At 37.7% G+C, this 20,510-nt stretch overlaps 2 protein-coding genes across 9 annotated transcripts in view; one reads left to right on the forward strand and one right to left on the reverse strand.

The window, feature by feature from the left end:
- Positions 1-5,590, reverse strand: CDCA3 (cell division cycle associated 3). 7 transcript variants are annotated; one of them, XM_087954032.1, is made up of 6 exons: positions 5,251-5,328; positions 4,613-4,758; positions 4,379-4,514; positions 1,707-1,982; positions 1,103-1,224; positions 1-400 (listed from the first exon to the last, which is right to left on the reverse strand). In XM_087954032.1, exons 2-6 carry the CDS (start codon positions 4,730-4,732, stop codon positions 257-259), a joined length of 798 nt encoding a protein of 265 aa, XP_087810158.1. In that variant the 5' UTR covers positions 4,733-4,758; positions 5,251-5,328; the 3' UTR covers positions 1-256. The 7 variants fall into 7 exon arrangements, with proteins under 7 accessions (XP_087810158.1, XP_026542043.1, XP_087810157.1 ...); XM_026686258.2 differs by having other exon boundaries at positions 5,141-5,284; XM_087954031.1 differs by lacking the exon at positions 5,251-5,328 and adding an exon at positions 4,952-5,138.
- The window catches only part of USP5 (ubiquitin specific peptidase 5), a 24,160-nt gene continuing 9,203 nt past the window's right edge, over positions 5,554-20,510 (forward strand). For both annotated transcript variants that reach the window (XM_026686238.2, XM_026686239.2), the window contains exons 1-12: positions 5,554-5,696; positions 8,768-8,893; positions 9,064-9,127; positions 9,762-9,895; positions 10,113-10,258; positions 10,504-10,688; positions 13,487-13,581; positions 16,017-16,210; positions 16,836-16,907; positions 18,097-18,178; positions 18,300-18,425; positions 19,741-19,894. In XM_026686238.2, coding sequence (XP_026542023.1) covers positions 5,589-5,696; positions 8,768-8,893; positions 9,064-9,127; positions 9,762-9,895; positions 10,113-10,258; positions 10,504-10,688; positions 13,487-13,581; positions 16,017-16,210; positions 16,836-16,907; positions 18,097-18,178; positions 18,300-18,425; positions 19,741-19,894 — 1,486 coding nt within the window. In that variant the 5' untranslated portion in view covers positions 5,554-5,588. The remainder of the gene's footprint in view (positions 5,697-8,767; positions 8,894-9,063; positions 9,128-9,761; positions 9,896-10,112; positions 10,259-10,503; positions 10,689-13,486; positions 13,582-16,016; positions 16,211-16,835; positions 16,908-18,096; positions 18,179-18,299; positions 18,426-19,740; positions 19,895-20,510) is intronic.

Here is a 20,510-nt window from a genome sequence, read left to right on the forward strand (position 1 = left end):
TCTCATTCTAAAGTGAGGTTTATTTTCCAAGCACAGACATTTCAGACGACTTTAAAAAAAAAGTAGTTACACAGAAGAATCTATACAGTATGGAATCTAAATATGAAAACGAAAGACAGAGAAAAGTAGCAAGAGGGAAATGGGCAAGAAGCAAAAAAACAAAACAAAAACCAAACCCCATGCTACTTCAATCGTCTTCATACTTGAGCCATCAAACCTTCATATTAAAGGGCGGTAATCCACAGAGCATCTGAAGCTAATTTTCCACCCAACGACACTGTCGATTTTCCTTATTCATGAGATCCCAACCGCAGCTATCTGCTGGAAAGTTTGTTCCAAAGCTTAAGGTTCCATCCTTTGTCTCTCTTTGATTATCTGTCACTGATGAACTCCTTTTACTCTGGAAAAAAAAGTATCTTGTTGAAGAAATGCTAATATATTTGACGGTTCTGTCTGATGGCAGCCAGGTTTACAGGCTGTATTCACACAGTAATAATTAACTTGATTTACTCATGTACATATACATCTTTTATCAACTGACATGTTTATTGACATATTTTATTGTACGCTAAAAATGTGGTTTACTTGTTTAAAACATATGAAACTGTGTTTTAGAACTTCACTCTGACAAAGTCAATTACATAGATTAGATAAATTACATAATACATAAATTACAATTGATGAACAGAACAATATTTTCATTGATTGCCATTTATTTTAAAGGGAAGATAAGGTAAGTTTGAAAGGCTAGTAAATTTCTTACAAAGCTAGAAAATAAATTAACTCTAAATGAAAAAAAAACTTAATTTATTCTGAGCAAGTCTACTATCTTGCCCGCTTGTGCTTTAATATATATATAAAATCAATGTAGCTCTTGATTTGAAAAGTTTTACACCTGAAGAAAACCAGTGTTGAAAATAATTCTCTAAAAGGTGCTAGCAATAAAGCACAGAGAAAAACCAGAAAAGTACAAAGCACCCCATCCTGCTTATATTGGATCTGAGACTACCACTTTCCCAAATGTCTTATTTTTCAGGAAAAAATGGTAACTAGCTAAAAGCACTAGTGGAAAAACACCAACTCTTCCCCCATATATTGTTACCTGATGAGAAGCAAGAGAAATTGGAGAATTGTCACCATGAAGGATACCAAGTGGGGAACGTCCAGTACCAGTTGGCATTCCCAGCATTTTGTTACTAACTCTGCGTTTTACTGACTTGATCCCTGATGAGTAGGAAGAGAAGAGTGTGTAAATCCATCACAATGTTTCTTATTCTTCAGAACAGAAGTTCAAGTAGCATACCTCCCACCTTCCCTTCCTAAGTGGGCAGACATTGTTATCCTTATGTAGTAAAAGAATTAGTTTGTATGAATTTTGCTAACATAGTTAACAATATAACCATACTACATTCCTCTTTCTTCCTTAGCTGCGGCACTCTCAGTTTAAGTTCACATGCTCACAGTGGCTGCTGAAGTAGACTATCATAAAGCTAGCCAAGCTAGGTTCCAGTTTCTTGGGGACTGAAGGTGTCTTGCACAATACAGTTGGGTACCAGATTCATGAGAATTAGCAGCTTAGATTGGCAAAACAACACAAACATTTATGTAGACAGAAATAATACTGATCAAATTGACTTGCTTCACTCAGAAGATCACTGTTGGAGGAGTGGTGGAGCAGCTGAACAACTTTAGACAATTAATCTCACCTGTAGGGTGAATAATGCGGGCAGACTGTACTGGTTTTGTTGCAGCTGTAACAGAAACCATGGAAAACAACTGTTCATTTTCCCCTTCTGCTTGCTGAGAATCCTCTAGAAAAATTTCCCCAGAAGAAACGGTGCTCCTTGCAGTCCTCTCCTCCATCCCAAAGGTGAATTCAGGTTTCTGATCTTGATGCTGAGATTCATCTTGAGGCAGCTCTTCCTCGCTATTTTCTCCCATAAAGTTTTCACAAAACAACTTCACTGGGTAGTTGATGGCATCTGGACAGAAATCAAATTCCAGAATGAAAAATTTACACAACAGCACACACCAAAAGGAAATTTCAAAGACTAGAATATTGCCCACAAGATCCTCTATTTCACTGATCACAGTATCCTTTTGGACCAGATCCAGGAGTTGGATATGGGTGAGCAGAGTGTAGTTTCCTCCCTCCACAGCCAATTCCAGTCAGTGTTGATGTACAGGGCATGTGTGAAATCCCACTAGCAGTCTCTGCTTTGCAAAATGCCATAGGGCTCAATACACTCTCATACCCTGTTTAACATCTCCCCTCTAAAATGTTGGTGTTGGTAACATCAGTATGCCGTCTGCCATATGTCTCCATCCTAGGCCACCTGAAGGTCTGTCTCTACATCTGGAAACTGGGTGGGGTACAAGCAGCTTCAACTCAACCCAAGCAAGACTGAATTGGCTTTGGGATTTTGGATCTCTTGGTTCTAGGTACTTTCCAACCCTTGGTTCTGGATAAGAAGGCCTTGCCTAGTGTGCAATTTGGAATCCTCCTAGATCCACAGCTCCTGCTCAAAGAGCATGTGGCATTTGTGCCTAAGGAAGGCCTTTGCACAACTTCGGGCCATATGTCAGTTGTGCCAGTTCCTGGAAAGGGCAGCCTTGCTCATGGTCACTCATGCCTTCATGATTGGATTACTGCAATGCGCTTTACAGGGTGTTACCCTTGAAGCTCCAACTGGTGCAGAAAGCAGCAGCATGGTCAACTACGGATGCCAGTTACACAGCACATGTAACACCATTACTTCATGAGCATTGGCTTTTAGGTACAATTCAAGGTGTTGGCTCACCTTTAAAGCCCCTTCATGGCTCAGGACAGGATTACTTATCTCTCCCCAGTTGTTTCTACCTATCCTACCCAAAGATGGGATAGACATGTTCTGAGTACTATTGGTTACAAACTGACAAGGCCCAGGAAAACTTTTTCTGTTATGGCACCAACCCTTTAGAACATCATCCATCCTAAGATTCCTTACTGGCCTTTCGTAAGTATTTGTGATTCCCAGGAAGGAGGGAGTGTATTCCAAAGGAGCAAAAGACAAAGAAATCTAGGTAATCTTTGTGGGAGAAAGTGTTAAATGTTTCTTCCCTAGTAGTTTTTAAGAGTATACAGTATGTTTAATGGTGCAAATACTTTGCTTTACTTTGGGCAAGTTTTCTGTCTTGTCTGGTGAAAAACAATATAAAAGTGCTTAGAAGAACCTCAATCTGTCATTCTTGGTTTTTGGACTCCTTTTTTTTTTTTTGCATATAAATTTTTACTTTTTCTTGTTTTTTTTTACAAACATACTGTGTGTACAGTGTGGTAGCAGAGTATCTTACATTTTAAAACAAATATGACAATATTCTTCATATTCAATAGTTGATAATCTTATAAGATTATCTTACAAAGATTATCTCATATTAATACATATTTTCTTTGATTCACCATTTCAAATATCTTAATTTGTCACCCTCCACACTTTAAATATCCCTCTTTTTACTACAAATAAAATATTAATCATTTGTAGTGTTTAATGAACTTATATGATCCTAATAATTATATTAGTTACATAGTTATATTAATTTATATTGAGTTACAATCTTCCATTATTTATCCCTTCTGATTTTTAATTATGCCTATTATATTTTCAAAAATCCCCTTTCTAATCACATTTTACAAGTTATTTAATACAAATAAAATATTCATATTTACGTTTGATAAGTTATATAATTCTAATAGTTATCAGGTTATTTTTCATTATTCTTATTCGATATTTCAGAATATTTTTATGTCATTCAAATTCTACATAGCATTTTTTCTGCAAATAGAACGTTAATATTCATATTTTTACATTCAACAATCTTATAGTTTAACTAATAATATACATATTTATGTTAAGTTGTATTTTTCAATTGTTTGATTATTCGATATATATTCAAAATTACCCTCATTGAAATTCTAAAATCCCTTGTTAATTCACCTTATAATGTAAAAGTATCTATTCCATTAATCCCCCTTTCTCTAACTTCTAGCTCTTTTTTATTATCCATCATCTCTCATTCGCATTAAAACTTTAATTATTCATTTCTTGGCTTGTCTCCCGTATTCCTCTCTTGGATTCTTTAGACTATCTGCTACCACTTCTTGGCCCATCCTCTTAAACATTTCTTCCTTCTCTACCCATTTCCATTGTCTCATTTTGATTTTTGGACTATGATATTAGTCTACAAAGTGGCCTTGAAACCTTGTTTTGTACTCACTTGTACATTAGCAAGCCCACAGTTCTTTTGGCATATAAATTTAAGCAAGCCAGCCTAGGAAAGTGCAAGACTTTCCACACAGCAGTTCTCAGATTTAAAAGGCCACAAATATATCCCTACTTACCAGCTAACACATCTTTTAGAGGGGTGCGTGAAATTCCTGGTGTTGGGGAACGAGGATCCCAGTTCTCATGCTGGCTTTCAGCTACCAATTCCCCTTGTTTTGGAAACCGTGTGTTGTCTTTGGGGGAACTTTCGACCTAAAAGCAGAGAAAAGCAAACGGAAGTTAAAACAGCAGATATACAGGGAAGGGAAGATGGAAAAGCAAATCCTGTGTTAAGACAGGCTTCCAAGTACCTCAATGGGTGTTCTCAGGATGCCAGCAGTAGGTGACCTTGGGTCACGGACGTTTTTCAGGTGCTTATTCAGCAAAGGTGTGCAGGTGGGTGTAGCTAGGAAACTCTCAGAAGCCCCCATGGCAACTGTTTGGGAACGCAGGAACCCTGAAAAACAACAATCAGCCTTACAACCCAAGGAAAAAGACAGCAAGACGCAGCTGAAAGCCCCTATTGCAGCAACCCAGAGTCTCTTCTACCTCCGAGAGAAGGAGCGGCCATAAATTCGTCTCACCAACCTGCCCCCTCCGTCTTCCCACTCAGCGCAAGCTCACATTCCCCCCACTCCACCCCAAAGCACCCTCTTCGCTTTTGTTGGACTCGGTCGCCCAAGCTCAGGCTCGCTTGGATAGACTAGACTAGGATTCGAATCTCCCGCCTTCTTCCACCAGCTTCCCTGCGGCAGCCCTGATTGGAGCAAATGCCTGCCAATCGCTCGGACGGCTCTTTTTTCCCTACTCGTTTGAAAACGCGACATCCCCTTTCCTACCTTTCTGCCTCCCTTTCCTCTTGCAATTGGCTGGAAAGTAATTTTAACTCTTCTTATCTGCCTTTTTATTGGACTAGAATGCTGTCAATGTAGTGGAAGGCTAAACCCACCTGCGTTATCTCATTGGCTAGTTTAGACAAATACAAATACCAATCTCCCAACTTCTCATTTTGAAGACTAATAACATCGGGGCGGAGCTAAGAACCTAACCAACGTTTCCATTTGTAGAACGTTTATCTCCAATCCTATTGGCTACAATGGGTGTCCGTTTAAAAATAGGCATATTGGAAGGACAAATCAAACAAAAATATCTTGCGTTCTTGAGGGTTTACGGAGTACACGCCCACTTCCCTTTGTGCCCCCATTCATTGGCTGGAGAAGCTTTAGCGTATGTTGTCTTCTGATTGGTAGGTGTTCGCTGTGGGCGGTGTTGGAGAAAGCAGCTGTCATGGCGGAGCTGAGTGAGGCGCTACTTTCTGTGCTACCGTCTATCCGGGTGCCCAAGGCCGGGGACGGCGTCCATAAGGATGAGTGCGCCTTCTCTTTCGACACTCCGGTAAGTTCTCATGTGAAAAAGATGGGATCTGGTGGGGATTCTGTTGTCTTCACAGTCTCCGACATACCGGGCGGGGAAGGTAATATGACCCGCGCAAGGCCTCACGGGACTTGTATTTTTCCAGGGAACGGCATCTCCTGCAAATCCCCCATTAGGAACCAAGCGAATACTACAAATCCCAAGAGTTTCAGCGGCCAAATCGTTCTTTGGGAAAATACATGGCTTTCTGGGGATTGTAGTTTCTCGTGATCACATCTCAGGTGGGGCGTTGCTGTCATGGTCATCTTATTCACCGGACCGTATGGCCAGCCGTGGCGGGGCGGGAGGTCTGTTGAATACTGAGCTGCTTTACTATATCCCACGATAGAGCAGCTTAAGTAGAACAAGACGAGAGCCTCGTAGGGCATGCCGGGCACTGTCTTAGTCTTAGTGCCTGGCTCTGCCACTTAAGAGTGAAAGATTGAGCCCCGCCGCCCGACTGAAGTATCTGGAACTATCTAGGCATGCCTCGCGGGGCATGATGGGAAACGAAGTCCCTTTCCCCATTACGTTGAGTGCCAGACCTTGCTCTCAGGAACTGCTAATCCCAGAGACCTTTGGTGGAAAGGACGTGTCAGCCCTTTTGGTTTTTGAATCAGACACATGGGCTCTAGGTACCCCTCCGTCACCCGATTGCTCTTGCCTCTTTCCAATTTCGGGCTGTGGAATATCCAGTTTCTTTCCTTAACGTGTGTGTGGGAATCGCTCCCATTGTTATAGGTGATGCTAATGTCAGTAGCTGGTGTCCCCTTGGCTGGGAGAGAAACCTTCTGGGCAGCCACGCCTTTTTCCCAGAGTAAATCAAGCAAGCCTAGCTAGGCTGCTCGCGAGTTTTAACGGAGGTTCTCAGAAAGATTCATAAATGTTTGCTTGATTTGCTGATTCATTTGTCCTGCTTCGTCTTTCTCCTAAGCCCTCTGTCCGCTCTGTTGCTTTTTTCTTCTGACTATGAAGAGTGGAAAAACATCCTATTTTGTTTGAGTGTGTCTTGCCCTTCCCAGAATTCAATATAAATTAGACCCCTGCTATCAGGATCTGTTGAATTTCCTTTCCAAATAATAATTTTAAAGTGTACATTTAAGAAGGATGATGATGTTTTTATGTTATGTTTTATGTGTTTTTTGTTTGTTGTTAAAATCAATAAAACTTTTACTTAAAAATAATAATAATTTTAAAGTGTCATTTATTTCCTTTTTTTAAAAAAAATCTTTTGAAGTAGGCTGATCATATCAGAGAAGGGCTGCATTTTGTGAACGTTCACAATTTATATGGGACACTTTAAAATTCCTCCTAATGATATATATGCAGCAAGGCTAATGAGCTGCTAGTTAGGAAAAGAAGAATATTGTTCTACAAGAGGAAGTTTTGACATCCCTGCAATAGAAGCGCTCCTTTTATTAGACATATCTGCAACCTTCAAAACTGCAATGAACAATATTTGTTAACATTTAAGAATTATCTGGGATAATTGTGTAAGAAAGAGAATTATTTCATGTAATTTCTTACAAATGATAGGATGCTGCTTATCATTTGGAATGCTTCTAGTATAACTATCATATAATCCTATTAAACAGTTAATCATCTCTTTTGAGGGACTAGGTCTGTGCTCTTATAGAAACAACTATATTTTTAACTGCCGTTATTGTATACTGTAGCTCTGTTTAGCACTCTTGTAGGTAGTGTGATGCCTGTGGACATTTTCCTTGCTGTCTATCAGGCTCACTTATTGTCTTGTCATTCCCCTCCTCCCATATGTGTTTTAATAAAAATGTAAGGCAGTGCCTCATGCTGTTTATGTTTTTAAAAAATGCTTTTGGATTCCACATGGATTTCATAAGAGGAATGGTTGAAAATCAATGTCTAATTTGGAAGAGTGTCCAATTGCTGAGAAAAAAAAACAGTAAATGTTCAGAATTTTCTGAACTATTCTGTTCAAAATTGTATTCCTTTCCCCTGCTGTTAACTCTTGACCAGTCATATTGTTGCTCTGTAGACTGCACAAACATCCAGTGAAAGCCAATAGCCGTGTAAAATGTTTATTCAGTTGAGGTGGAAGAAATAATCCACATGTTCTGTATTCTGGACATATTTACATAAACCAAATTGAAATATGTTAGAAGATTCACGTTCACATTTTCTCTACATTGGAACAGGGGACTTGTGCCCTTGAGATACTAATACTAAACTAAAACAACCACATTAACATCATAGTTAGTAGAGATATATTCTGAGATTTTCAGTTCAGCAATGTTTGAAGGACCATAGTTTCCCCATATTTTCTCTAGATGGCAAAATGATGCAGAAATGTGAATATAAACGCTTCAGGCTTTCTTCTGCTAAAATAGCCACTACTGTTGTATGAATATGTCATGGGTCTCTAGAGTAACCAAACAAGATCTGTAAACTGAATTACTGTAGTCATTTAGTTCCTGGAGCATAGAGCAGTTTATCTGGTGTGACTGTGATAGCATTGATGCATAATTATAATCTGGGAGCCACATAAAGAGGTTAATAAATGGATGATGATTTTCAATGACTCTATCTTCATATGAAATAATTTTATAGTGTCCTATTGATAAAGGACCACTAAGGATCATCGCAACAAACTGCTTCATCCCCATTGCTGAGAACAGGTTTGGTGGATGACAGCACCAAGGAATTCTTCCTCCTATTCTGAACATTCAGATAAATCCAAATGTGGCCATAGCTAAAACAACTAGGAAAAATTTACATGCAAGTTTCTAGACCTCATGACTGCAAATGTATATTTGTGTATTTTTTATCTTCACCTACTAAGCTCTTGGAAGGAAGAGATCTCACTGATACAAGATTCTCTGAGGGGGAATTTCAGTGCCTGATAGAATTCGGGAAAGTATTTATAAAGAGGGATTTCTGTAAATTGCATTCATGAAATTATGTATTTGAGTAATTTATCCGGGCTACAACATTTTATACACAGCCTTAAAATGTTGGTATTCTGGGATTGGCTGAGCTCCCTTCCTGTTGAAGTCATGTCTTTCTTTATTCTGTAGGAATCTGATGGAGGAATATATATCTGTATGAACACATTCCTGGGCTTTGGAAAGCAGTATGTGACAAAACATTATGAAAAAACAGGCCAGCGGGTCTATTTACATCTTAAGAAAACACGCAGATTGGTAAGAAGGGCAATTTGTTTTGCCTTGTGCAGAACTCGCTTATTTAAATTTCAGAGCAGATGAAGAAAGACGGTTCAAATTGATGCTGCTGTGTGCTTTCTTGTTGCCCAAGGATCTGGACATTTGGAATGGCTGGCTTGCTAATCAATTCTCTTCTGATTCTTCTCTAGAAAGAAGAAAATAATTCCAGTGCTGGTGATCCTCCCCGGAAGAAACCAACCCGTCTAGCTATTGGTAAAAATCTGGACTTACTCTTCCATTATACTATGGGAGAAAACGTTGAACAAGGATAGACTTTAGCTTTAAGACTGTCAGAAGATCTGAGTTCATGTTTTTTTTATCTGTAAACTTACTCAGAACTTGAATCATTTGGCATCTTCTTTAATTAAGATGTCATGGTTCCGAGTAATGGGCCCAATTAATTCAAGACTCTGAGGCTGTGGCTTTCTCAAAGATCCATTTTATTGGGTACATCATATCGGCAAGTTCAAATGTGAAACCAACTCTGAATAATTCCCATGCTTTGGTACAATTAAAGAATAGATATTGTCTATAGGTCACGTTAACCAACCAAGCAGGCAATGAACTTCTCATCACACTTTCCTGCCGTTGCTAGGGTACCTTGAGCTGACCTTGGTTCTCATGAGCCTTATCGCTGTTATGTCTGGCACTGTAGAGAAAAACATTCTACATTCTTCAAAGCCCCCCTCCCCCACATATGCATGGCAACTTAAAAACGAAGCAAAGTAAAAGTATGATTTCGGCTAAAGTTGTTTCAAGAGTTAACATAAAATTTCACAGCACCCAGAGTTTATGATGTTGCTTCTTACACTTCTCAACTGCTACTGTTGCATATCTGTTTTGATAGGTGTAGAAGGGGGATTTGACCTCCCAGAAGAGAAATATGAATATGATGAACATGTCAAAATAGTTATTTTACCAGAGCATTTGGAGATCCCTCAGGATGGACTAGATGGTCTGCCAGATATGGTGAAGGACAGGGTAAGCACCGTGATTCATCCAGGAGGGGGGGGGGAAATCACATGGTCTGATTGGCTTTGCACAAGAGGTAGAGTTGACGTGATGCATCAGCCTTGGATGTATGGGGATTTATTTTTTTTAGTTAAAATGGTATGTAAGACTTCAGATCTCTGTTGATAGTAGATATTTTAGGAGGGACTTGAAAGTCTGACTCTCCTTTTTTCTTTTGGCATTCCAGATTTCTAGTGCAATTGAAGCTATTCTGACAGCAGATTCTGCTTCCCGTAAACAGGAGGTACAGGCTTGGGATGGGGAGGTTCGACGTGTGTCCAGGCATGCCTTTTCTCTTCAGCAGCTCCAGAATGGTATTCGTATCCCTCCTTGGTGAGTTGATGGTATTCCTTAGTGTTTCTTTTTCTTTTTCCACACGTGGAGCTCTTTCATAATTTACTACACTTTTCTTCCAGATTTTAATAGAAGCATGTAAGCTAAAATCTTATGTTCACTCAACAGAAGATGTAGAATGAAATTTGGGAAGTTTAACAAAATGGAGTCAGGCTTAAGACTTGTTCAGTGAGGGAATTGTACTGATTGAGGCCTAATTACTGCCTAATTGCTTGTATTGACAGTGGCTGGAAATGCAGCAAATGTGACATGCGGGAGAACCTGTGGCTCAACATGACTGATGGCTCCATCTTGTGTGGACGGCGTTACTTTGATGGCAGTGGAGGCAACAACCATGCTGTAGAACATTATAGAGAAACTGGTTATCCATTGGCTGTAAAGTTGGGAACCATCACTCCTGATGGAGCTGGTAAGACTTCTCAACATGTAGATGCAGCTGTTGAATAGTTTTAAAATTCCCAATCAGAGAATTGCTGAATTTCTGTTCCCATCTTACACTCTGAGGGATTCGTTCCTTTCTATTGAGCTAGCATTGTGATCGTAGGGTCTGGAAGGAGGAGGGAGAATAGTACAACCTGGCTACCTAGGTTCAAGTTCAGTCTTATCCCAATTCATATACCTCATCCCTCCCTCTAATTTCAATCTCCTGTTTGCTAGTCAGGGAGGATCAGTAAACCTACATAGTTGTATTTTCTTGGGAGTGGTAGGCTTGTTAGGGCAGCTGCTTTGATAAATGTGACAAACCCGGGTTCTTAGGAACAGGAAAGTGAGAAATGAATTTTGCAATTTAGCTTTTCCACTTCTGAAGTTGCTAGTAAAAGCACATGTATAAAATGCATGTAATGCATGATGTGCTCCCAAATATTTATAATTTATCTGTTTATATTTATGTGTATATATATATATACAGTGTGTGTGTGTGTGTGTGTGTATATATATATATGTGGCATTCAGCTTTGTTCGGGTATTTTCCCACGTCATTGTAGTTGTGCTTTTAAAGTTGTAACATCGTTTCGGCAGAATCTCATCTGCCATCATCAGGCTTCTGTAGAGATGGCAGATGAGATTCTGCCGAAACGTTGCTACAACTTTAAAAGCACAACTACAATGACGTGGGAAAATACCCGAACAAAGCTGAATGCCACACATATAAGTACCCGCGAAAACTTAAAAAAACATATATATATATATATGTATGTATGTATGTATGTATGTATAATATATGTATATATATGTTTGTGTGTGTAAATAAAAAAAAACCTAACTTTCAATATGAATGCTGTTACTAATAGTTAAGTCAGTTCATTTAAAAATAAAAAGTATGTAATCTAATGTATGTGGTTGTTTTTTTAAATATCTTCAGATCAAGACTCAACAGTAGAAAGAGTGGAGAGATTTTCAGACATTTGTATAATTGAAAGAGAATGAGCAGAGATACATGAGAGATAATATCAGACACCTTCTGAATGTTATCAATAAGATACATTTTAGAAAAATTTACTGTTTTTTGGCGAAAAAACCACTTTTTCCCCCAAAAAAACCTGCCCAATTGGGGGCCTTCTTATTAGGCGGGCCCCCCCCACCCCACAAAAATAAAAAGAAAAAAACCCCCCCCCACCCACCCCCCCCAAATCCAACCCAACCAAACCCCCCCCCCCCCCCCCCCCCCCCCCCCCCCCCCCCCCCCCCCCCCCCCCCCCCACCCCCCCCCACCCTTCCCCCCCCCCCGCCCCCCCCCCCCCCCCCCCCCCCCCCCCCCCCCAAAAAAAAAAACAAAAACCCCCACCCCCCCCCCCCCCCCCCCCCCACCCCCCCCCCCCCCCCCCCCCCCCCCCCCCCCCCCCCCCCCCCCCCCCCCCCCCCCCCCCCCGCCCCCCCCCCCCACCACCCCCCCCCCCCCCCCCCCCCCCCCCCCCCCCCCCCCCCCCCCCCCCCCCCCCCCCACCCCAACCCCCCCCCCCAAACCCCCTTTTTTTTAAAGTTTTGAAATAGCCATTTTTTTTTAATGCAGAAAAGGCTTTTCATAGTTTGGAGTACCCTATCATGCATGCAGTTTTGAAAAACACAAATGTGTCTTTAAAGTTTTTATTTCAATAAAGCATATTTATGAAGATCTAAGGCCAGATAATAGTAAATGGATTTTTATTACAACAATTTCTATACTGAAGTGGTCAAGAAAAGAGTGCCTTCTTTCCCCTTCTCTATTTTTATTGGCACTAGAACTATCAGCAATAAAAGTACGTCAAGAAAAATGCTTCAAGAAAAAAACGTCAGTCATTAAAATGTCAAGGACATTTGAAGCTCTTACTTTACAATAGTCAAGTTTACCCGTTTGCTTTCACTATCTTGAAATGTGTGTCGTACTATTAAAACAATTGCAAAAATCAGGAAGAACACTGAGAGAACTGACTGAATTTGAAAAACATACAATATTTAACTATGAACTGGGTCTTAGTTATAGATTGTTGAAGTATGATTCTGAAACCGACCAATCAAATTTTTTATGATTAAATGAACATAAAATTTGAATGCAATAATTGAATTAATTTCAATGAAAGAACATATTTACTCCAAATACTATATTCAAGAAAAAAAGTATATCGTACTGTACAAACAGTATATTTTGAGTAGAATCAATACCTGCAATTAGCTAAAACCACCAGTATCTTCCTTAAAAAATATCCAAAATTAAAATAATATTTTTGTATTATTTGTAATTTTAAATCTATAGCTATTAGAAATCTGGGTATCCAAATAACCAGACAATCCAATTTTTTATTCAATACCTCCCTATATTTTTGAACATCTACTTTCATATATTCTGACAACTATTTATAAACAACTATTGACAACTTATTTTTTTTGGTAAACTATATGTTAAAGCTTATAATGGTGGACAGGATGAGGTAATTAAATCTGTCAGCATGTATGTAAACACCAAAAGTTGTTTAAACTGAAGATACTTCCACTCTACTTTTATCAATTAACAGTTTTTCAAACCACAAAAATTAATCTCTGAGGTTAAATGTGGGAAAGCTGCAGGAATAGATTCTTGGCACTTCTGTCTTTTTCCTGCAAAGTGCCATTTTGGTTCACGGGTAAATGATGGAAAATTTAGGAAAAGAGAAATTGCTTGTGATGAAAAGAGTCTGAAAAACCGGTTGTGAGATGTTGATTGATTTCTGCTATTGTTCCCTTCATCTGTAGATGTCTACTCTTACGATGAAGATGATATGGTTCTAGACCCCAATCTGGCTGAGCACCTGGCTCATTTTGGGATTGATATGCTTAAAATGCAAAAGGTGAGAAGAGATGATAGAATGAATGCTAGCTGTGGTAGATGCTGAAAGAAGCTCATGGTAACTTATGGAACCAGAATGGTTCTGTTACCTACAAGCAATATTATCAATGGAGATGATTTCATCAGCTTCTATTAACTGTTTCCTTCTGTATCTTAAATTCTAGATTCTTTATTTAGCAATGTGAATTTCCAGAATTTTGTCTAACCCGTGTTAAGAGTGATTCTAGGGCAAAAATGAAAAGAAGAGGTGAGAGAGGGCAGCCCTGTCTGACACCTTTTTCTATATTTATTGGATCTGTTTGTTCGTCATTGATTAGTATATTAGCCTGTTGTGTGTTGTAAATAGTTGTTATAATGTTTTCAAATTTGGTGCCAAGACTCATATTGTAAATTTTTGAATTAAAAAGTGCCAATTTAAGTTATCAAATGCTTTCTCAGCATCTAAAAACATGAGTGCGGATTGTTTCTCCGGGTGGGCTTCATAATATTCTAGGACATCGATAACGGTTCTTAAATTGTTCGTTATTTGTCGGGACGGAAGAAATCCATTTTGATCTTCGTGTATATGTGGATTTAAAGCTTTTTTACTCTATTAGCTATGATAGAAGTAAACAATTTATAATCGGCATTTAAAAGTGAAATCGGTCTATAGTTGTTGATGTATCTATGATCTGCATCCTCCTTCGGGATTAGCGAAATCAGCGCCCCCTCCACGAGTCCGGCATCTTGGCTGCCAGAAGTACCTCATTAAACACTTCCAGCATCAGTGGTCCTACTAGTTCCAATATTGCTTTATATAGTTCTGCCGGAATCCCATCTGGTCCTGGAGATTTGTTATTACTTTGATTCTCCATTGCTGACTTCAATTCAGACCATGTAATATCTTTATTCAATAACTCTATCCATTCCTCTCCAATTACCTTGTCATTCGTCTCCTCTAAATAAGTTCTTATTTTATCTTCATTAACTTCCTCCTTTTTATATAATCTTTGAAAATAGTTGTAAATGATATCTTTTTTCTTCTCTATCTCATGTTGTAAGACATCTTTCTCATCCATTAGTTGGTGTATCAATCTCTTTTCTTTCACTTTTTAAGTTTATGGGATAGCCATCTTCCTGGTTTATTTGCATGCTCAAAATAATTTTGTTTGGACCTTTTCAAGTTAATTTCTATTTTATCTTGTTCAAGTAAGTTCAATTTATGTTTAATTGTTATTAACTGATTTTGTGTTCTCTGGTTTTTAGGGGATTTTTGAAGTTGTATTTCTAATTCTTTAATTTGTTGTTGGAATTTATTTTGTTGGGCATGTATTCTTTTATTTCTCATGGCATTATAGGAGATTGTTGTTCCTCTTATAATTGCCTTCATTGTATCCCAAATATTTTGTTTCGTGGTTGCTTCATTATTATTTTCTTTTAGAAAATAATTTAATTCCTCTTTCAGCTTCTTAATGTACTCTTCTTCGTTTATTAACTGAGTATTTAGTGTCCATCTTTTCTTTGTTTTCTCCTATCTCTCCAAATTAGTTGTATTGGGTTGTGGTCGGCCCATTCATTTGGTAGGATTTTAATTTCTTTTATTTCATTGGCCAATTCCCCATCCATCCAGGCCATATCTATTCTGGTCCAGATTTTGTGTGGATTTGAATAATATGTGAACTGTTTCTCTTCTGGGTTTAGTTTTCTCCATAAGTCTATTAAGTTTAATTCTTTCATCATGTCCTTACAGGGCATAGAAAATTCTCTTTTCCCTTTCTTGTTCTTATTCACATTACTATGGTCTTTTTGATGATCAGCAATGGAGTTGAAGTCGCCTATCATGCAGATATTCCTTTTTTGAAACCTATTATTCTCTGATGAAGATCTTTAAAAAATTTCCCTTGTTCTTCATTTGGCGTGTAGATTGCTACCAATAAAAATGTAATATGATTAATCCAAATTTGTATAACCAGAGTTCTTCCTTCCGGATCCGACCAGATTAGTTCTGCTTTTACATCATCTTTCACAAATATTGCAATTCCTTTCTTTTTATGTTTGTCTGCTGGTGCTGTAAAAAGTTTTCCAAGTTTCGGGCAAATTAAATATCTTTCATCCTTTTTCCTAATGTGTGTTTCTTGTAGGCATATTATGTCGGCGTTTTGTCTAATTAATTTAGTTAATATCCTTTTCCTTTTAGATGTTGAATTTAAACCATTTATATTAATGGAGAGGAGTTTCTTTCCTATCTCCATTTATCTAGGTCTGTTTAGTTTTTTGTCTAGTGATGATTCGGTTTTCTTCTTGCTGTTGTTGTGAATTTCCAAATAGGACATAATGTAGAAAGCATTTAGATTCATAATCATTGTTTGTTGTCCTTTTTGAATCTTTCTGCTAAGAAATTATTTCAAAATTTTAGGCACAGTTTTGGATTATTTTCTATATCCCTTCTCTATGCAGACAGACAAGACAATGACAGAGCTGGAGATTGATATGAACCAGCGGATTGGAGAGTGGGAGTTGATTCAGGAGTCTGGGGTGCAGCTGAAACCACTGTATGGCCCTGGCTTTACGGGTATCTGTAACCTTGGAAACAGTTGCTATCTCAATTCGGTAGTGCAGGTGTTGTTCAGCATACCAGACTTCCAACGAAAGTAAGTGGGTCTCTATTGTTCCTAGCTGCAGAGGAAATATTCAGGTTCTTTCCAGTAGTCTAAACAGAAGCCACTTGTACATAGCAATTGGTAACAAGGAGTGTCTTCTGTGCCTCAGAATGTCAAGATAAACCATTTGTTTGCCAAGATCAGATAGTCCCAATTTAAATAGAGTTGTATAATAGTAATTAAGTACAAATTTCAAAGGTATATTTTGTAGCCAACTTGAAGCCTGTCTCACTTCCTTGGTTTTTAAAATAGTATCTCCATGCAGCTTAAAACTCTATTATAGTGCTTTTATTGTGTCCCACATTGGTCTATGTACGTGGATGAAGCATGGTATATTTGACCAAGAAAGACAGACAAGCCAAAACCAAAGAAAAATGATATTAATGAAGTGATTCCTTGATTTGGTGCATAAATACAGCAAGCATAAGAGAGTCTTCATTAACATGAAAGACAAGCCAGGAGAGAGATTTTGTTATACTCTTCTGGGTCCTCAGTATATGGTCTTGTAAACCTCAACTGATGTTACTTGGATCCCAGACTCTGAATTTCTGACCTTTCCAATTGCTATTATTTGATTGCCAAATTGGGAATTGTTGTTTTTTTTGCTTCTTTATAGGTATGTAGACAAACTAGAGAAAATATTCCAAAATGCTCCTACAGATCCTACACAAGACTTCAGCACCCAGGTGTAAGTAATATCATAAAGGGGTTGAGCTTCCATTTCAATATTAATGATGTTCTCTAACAGATGGGACTGTAGAGGGACACATCTGTCAATTGCATTTTGCTCAGTTCTCATTTTTTCCAGTCCACGTTGTTTCTCTGTTAATTTGAATTTTTTTAAAAAGCACACAGAAAGATGCATTTTCTTATTTATTACATGTTTTTATGTAATACACCCATTTTTGCAAATAATATTTCCTCGATATAATTTTGGTGGGCATGTGTTCCTTTGAAAGTTCTTTTTGTGAACTCAGTGTAAGATTTACAACAGAGGGTTATGGTATATTTCTAGTTCAAAATCGGTTTGAGAAACCAGAACCAAACCAATTTCTTACCATCCCAACTCATAGGTGAACCACACATGAACCTAAACAATCATGGTTTTTGTTTTGTTTTGCATTAATATATTGTATAAAGAAAGTCATTATGATTTGTAAATGGTAGTCTTTCTTATGCACCAGCCATTGGAGTTTATTCAACAAACCCCAAGTAAAAGAAGGCATGTTTTAACACAGTGCCATTATTTAATGTTAAACTATTCAAATTGTACAACAATCTGAAACCAGCAGTGTGTGTAGATGAAAGTTGATTATGCTGAAAATAAAAATATTCTGTATATTATAATTCAAAATGAAATATTTTTATGCATTTTTTTAAAAAAAATTAAGATCCCTTTGCTTATTTATCTTAAACATATTTTTATGCATGATTGATTATATAAAACTCTTAATCTATGTTTTGACTTCTCTGTAAGCAAAAATGGAAAACATTTAATAATAGCATGCTCATTAGATGTTCCGCATATTCCATTGGAGTCATTAAATTTTAGAAATTAGGCTGCCAAAATGAAACCTGGATTTTGTTGATAATCTGTGTTTCTTAAAAAAAAACCTGAGTGAGGCAATCAACTTATAGTTCCTTAGAGGGAAAACTAGTAAACATAGTGCAATAGAAAGGTGGGGAACTTTTAAAAATTGTTTTCAAATTGTATTGATTACTATATTGCTTAAGATTCTTTGGAAATTATTTGAGGCATGGAAATTTTTCATTTGTTTGGGTAAACTGGGGAGCTCCTTGGAACTGCAATGGACTGCAGTCTTTTTAGTCCCCTCTTGTTCTTCTTAGGATTAATTTACATTTACCTGCTTTTCCAGAGCTAAACTTGGCCATGGGCTTCTCTCTGGGGAATATTCCAAACCTGCTGTTTCAAGTGGAGAACAACAGTTGGACCAGAAGGTAGGGCTGAGAGGTTAATTGTCCTTGAGGACAGAAGGTAGTGTTAACTGTGGCTAACAGTTACCCAGGGGAAGGGGAAATTTCATTTTACAGACTCATTTGAACTCTTTTGTCTTTGCAGGGTATACAAGATGGTATTGCCCCGCGTATGTTCAAATCTCTTGTTGGCAAAGGTCATCCAGAATTTTCTACGAATCGGCAGCAAGATGCTCAAGAATTCTTCCTGCACTTCATTAACATGGTGGAGGTAGCAACTTTAAGGATCTAGGGTTTCATTGCTCGGTATTGTCTTCAAAATGGGAACAGTACTTGGAAGCATGGGGAAATATACACAAGATAAATACTCTAGCTAGCACATAACTGACATGAAAGCTGTTACCAATGTTGCTAATTAAATAAAATGTAGCTTGTTTATCTACAGGAAAGCCTGCTTTAGCATCCCCTCTGGGGTTCAGGAAAAATAATTTTGAATGGTGAAATATCCTTAAAAGCACAGCCATTCCACAGTGTATTTTATTCTGGAATGCATCCCTAAATTGTGCATTGTGACTAGAATGATGGGGTTCTTAGAACAAGGTAGTGTGTAGATCAGTAGGGTTCCTTAGTGAAAAGCTTGATGGTCACAGACAAGCTACCTTGGAAAGCAGTTTGCATTTTACTGCTTCTTTTCCCTTGAGAAAGAAATGTTGTGGAAAAATGTTGGCTCCATACCAAGCTTGGATATTTTCCAAGGTTAGAATAGCTGTATCAGATGTTCCACTTTGTTCATGATCCTTCCAGTATTCCAATGTTTGTAATTATTATTATTTAAATCTCCAAGTACTGGAAAGGACCTTAACCAATACAAGAGTTGCCTCCTACTGTTGATTGAAGCTAGTTGAGAGTAGATTAAGAGAAAATGCTGCAAAATAATTAGAATTCATGCGCACGTTACTATCCATGTATGTTTCCTGTGCATTATATTTTGTTCAGGAAAATCACCAGGTAAATGCTCAAAATGTGTAATCATACAAACAGTACAGTCTATTCTACATAATGCTGTTAGACTTGGAAGTTGCCAGCATATCCACTTACGTAAAACCATTTATTTTGATTTTTTTCAGCTACATCATCAAGAGCCCCAAATGTGGCCACTATTAAGTCTTAAACCAATACCCAAAAAGGATTATCTATTTTTGTTATGTTCATGGACAGTGTTGAAGTTTGTCTTTTGTCATTTTTTTCTTTGTTGAGATATGTTTTGTTGTTGTTTGTGCCAATAGCCAATAGAAATCATTCTTAATTTTGTTTCTATTTTTTTTCAATGACTTAGCCTTTTTTTAATGTAGGTTAGTGATAGATAGTAATAGGATTTAGTATGAAATTAGAGGAGGAAGTACATTGTATATCACTGGAGAAGGTGGAATATAACCAAAATAAATGAAAGTTAGAAGGTATATTTTTTCTAATTTTGAAGTAGCCTTGTTTATACAGTATATCTTAACCTCCAGCATCATACATGTGTGGGTTTTTATATTTTTTCTTCTGTTTTTCACTCCTTGTTAAATATTTTTCTTCCCCAGAGGAACTGCCGTACTTCTGAAAACCCAAATGAGGTCTTTCGCTTCTTGGTGGAAGAGAAACTCAAGTGCTTGGCCACAGAGAAAGTGAAATACACCCAGCGTGTGGATTACATTATGCAGCTGCCAGTACCTATGGAAGCAGCTCTGAACAAAGGTGGGAGCACTTTTACAAACCATTTATAAACCATCCTTTATAAGCCATTTCTTAAAATTCTTTTGTTTAATGAAGTGTTGAAACCTTGTACAAATGAATGTCTGAATGTATCGATCCTCTTTTCCATGCACTATAAAATGTGGATAACAACCATAGCAGCCATTTCACTTTGCTTGCTCTATACTAAAGCTGGAATTGATTTTATTAGTAGATTAAATTATTAGATTAATTTATAACGTGATCTATTTCTTTATGACTTAACTTGCTACGGGAACCCAACCATTGTGATTTAATCAATAAATGATAGTTAGCCAGTCATGTTTTGGTACAATATGTGAACTAGATGGTTCTCCCATGATTACATCTTCTGATTAGGTAGCACATCCCTTTACTTTATAATGTTTTAATTGGAAATTTTAATTACAAGAATAAAAGTAAATAAAACTTAAATTCCAAGAGAGAAATGGAAAGAAATAAAAAGTACAACAAATGAAAAAGAAGAAAAAAGATAAAGAAAAAGCAAAGAAATATTTAAATAAATGATTTCTGATCTTCATCACAAGCATAAACACAATAAGTCTTTACCTGCATAAATTTACAAATACTGTATCTCTTC

The sequence above is a fragment of the Notechis scutatus genome, chromosome 2 (genome assembly GCF_049901735.1).
Source record: "Notechis scutatus isolate UNSWTSFEM ecotype Mainland chromosome 2, rNotScu1.2, whole genome shotgun sequence".
In the NCBI taxonomy this organism is placed as follows: domain Eukaryota; kingdom Metazoa; phylum Chordata; class Lepidosauria; order Squamata; family Elapidae; genus Notechis; species Notechis scutatus.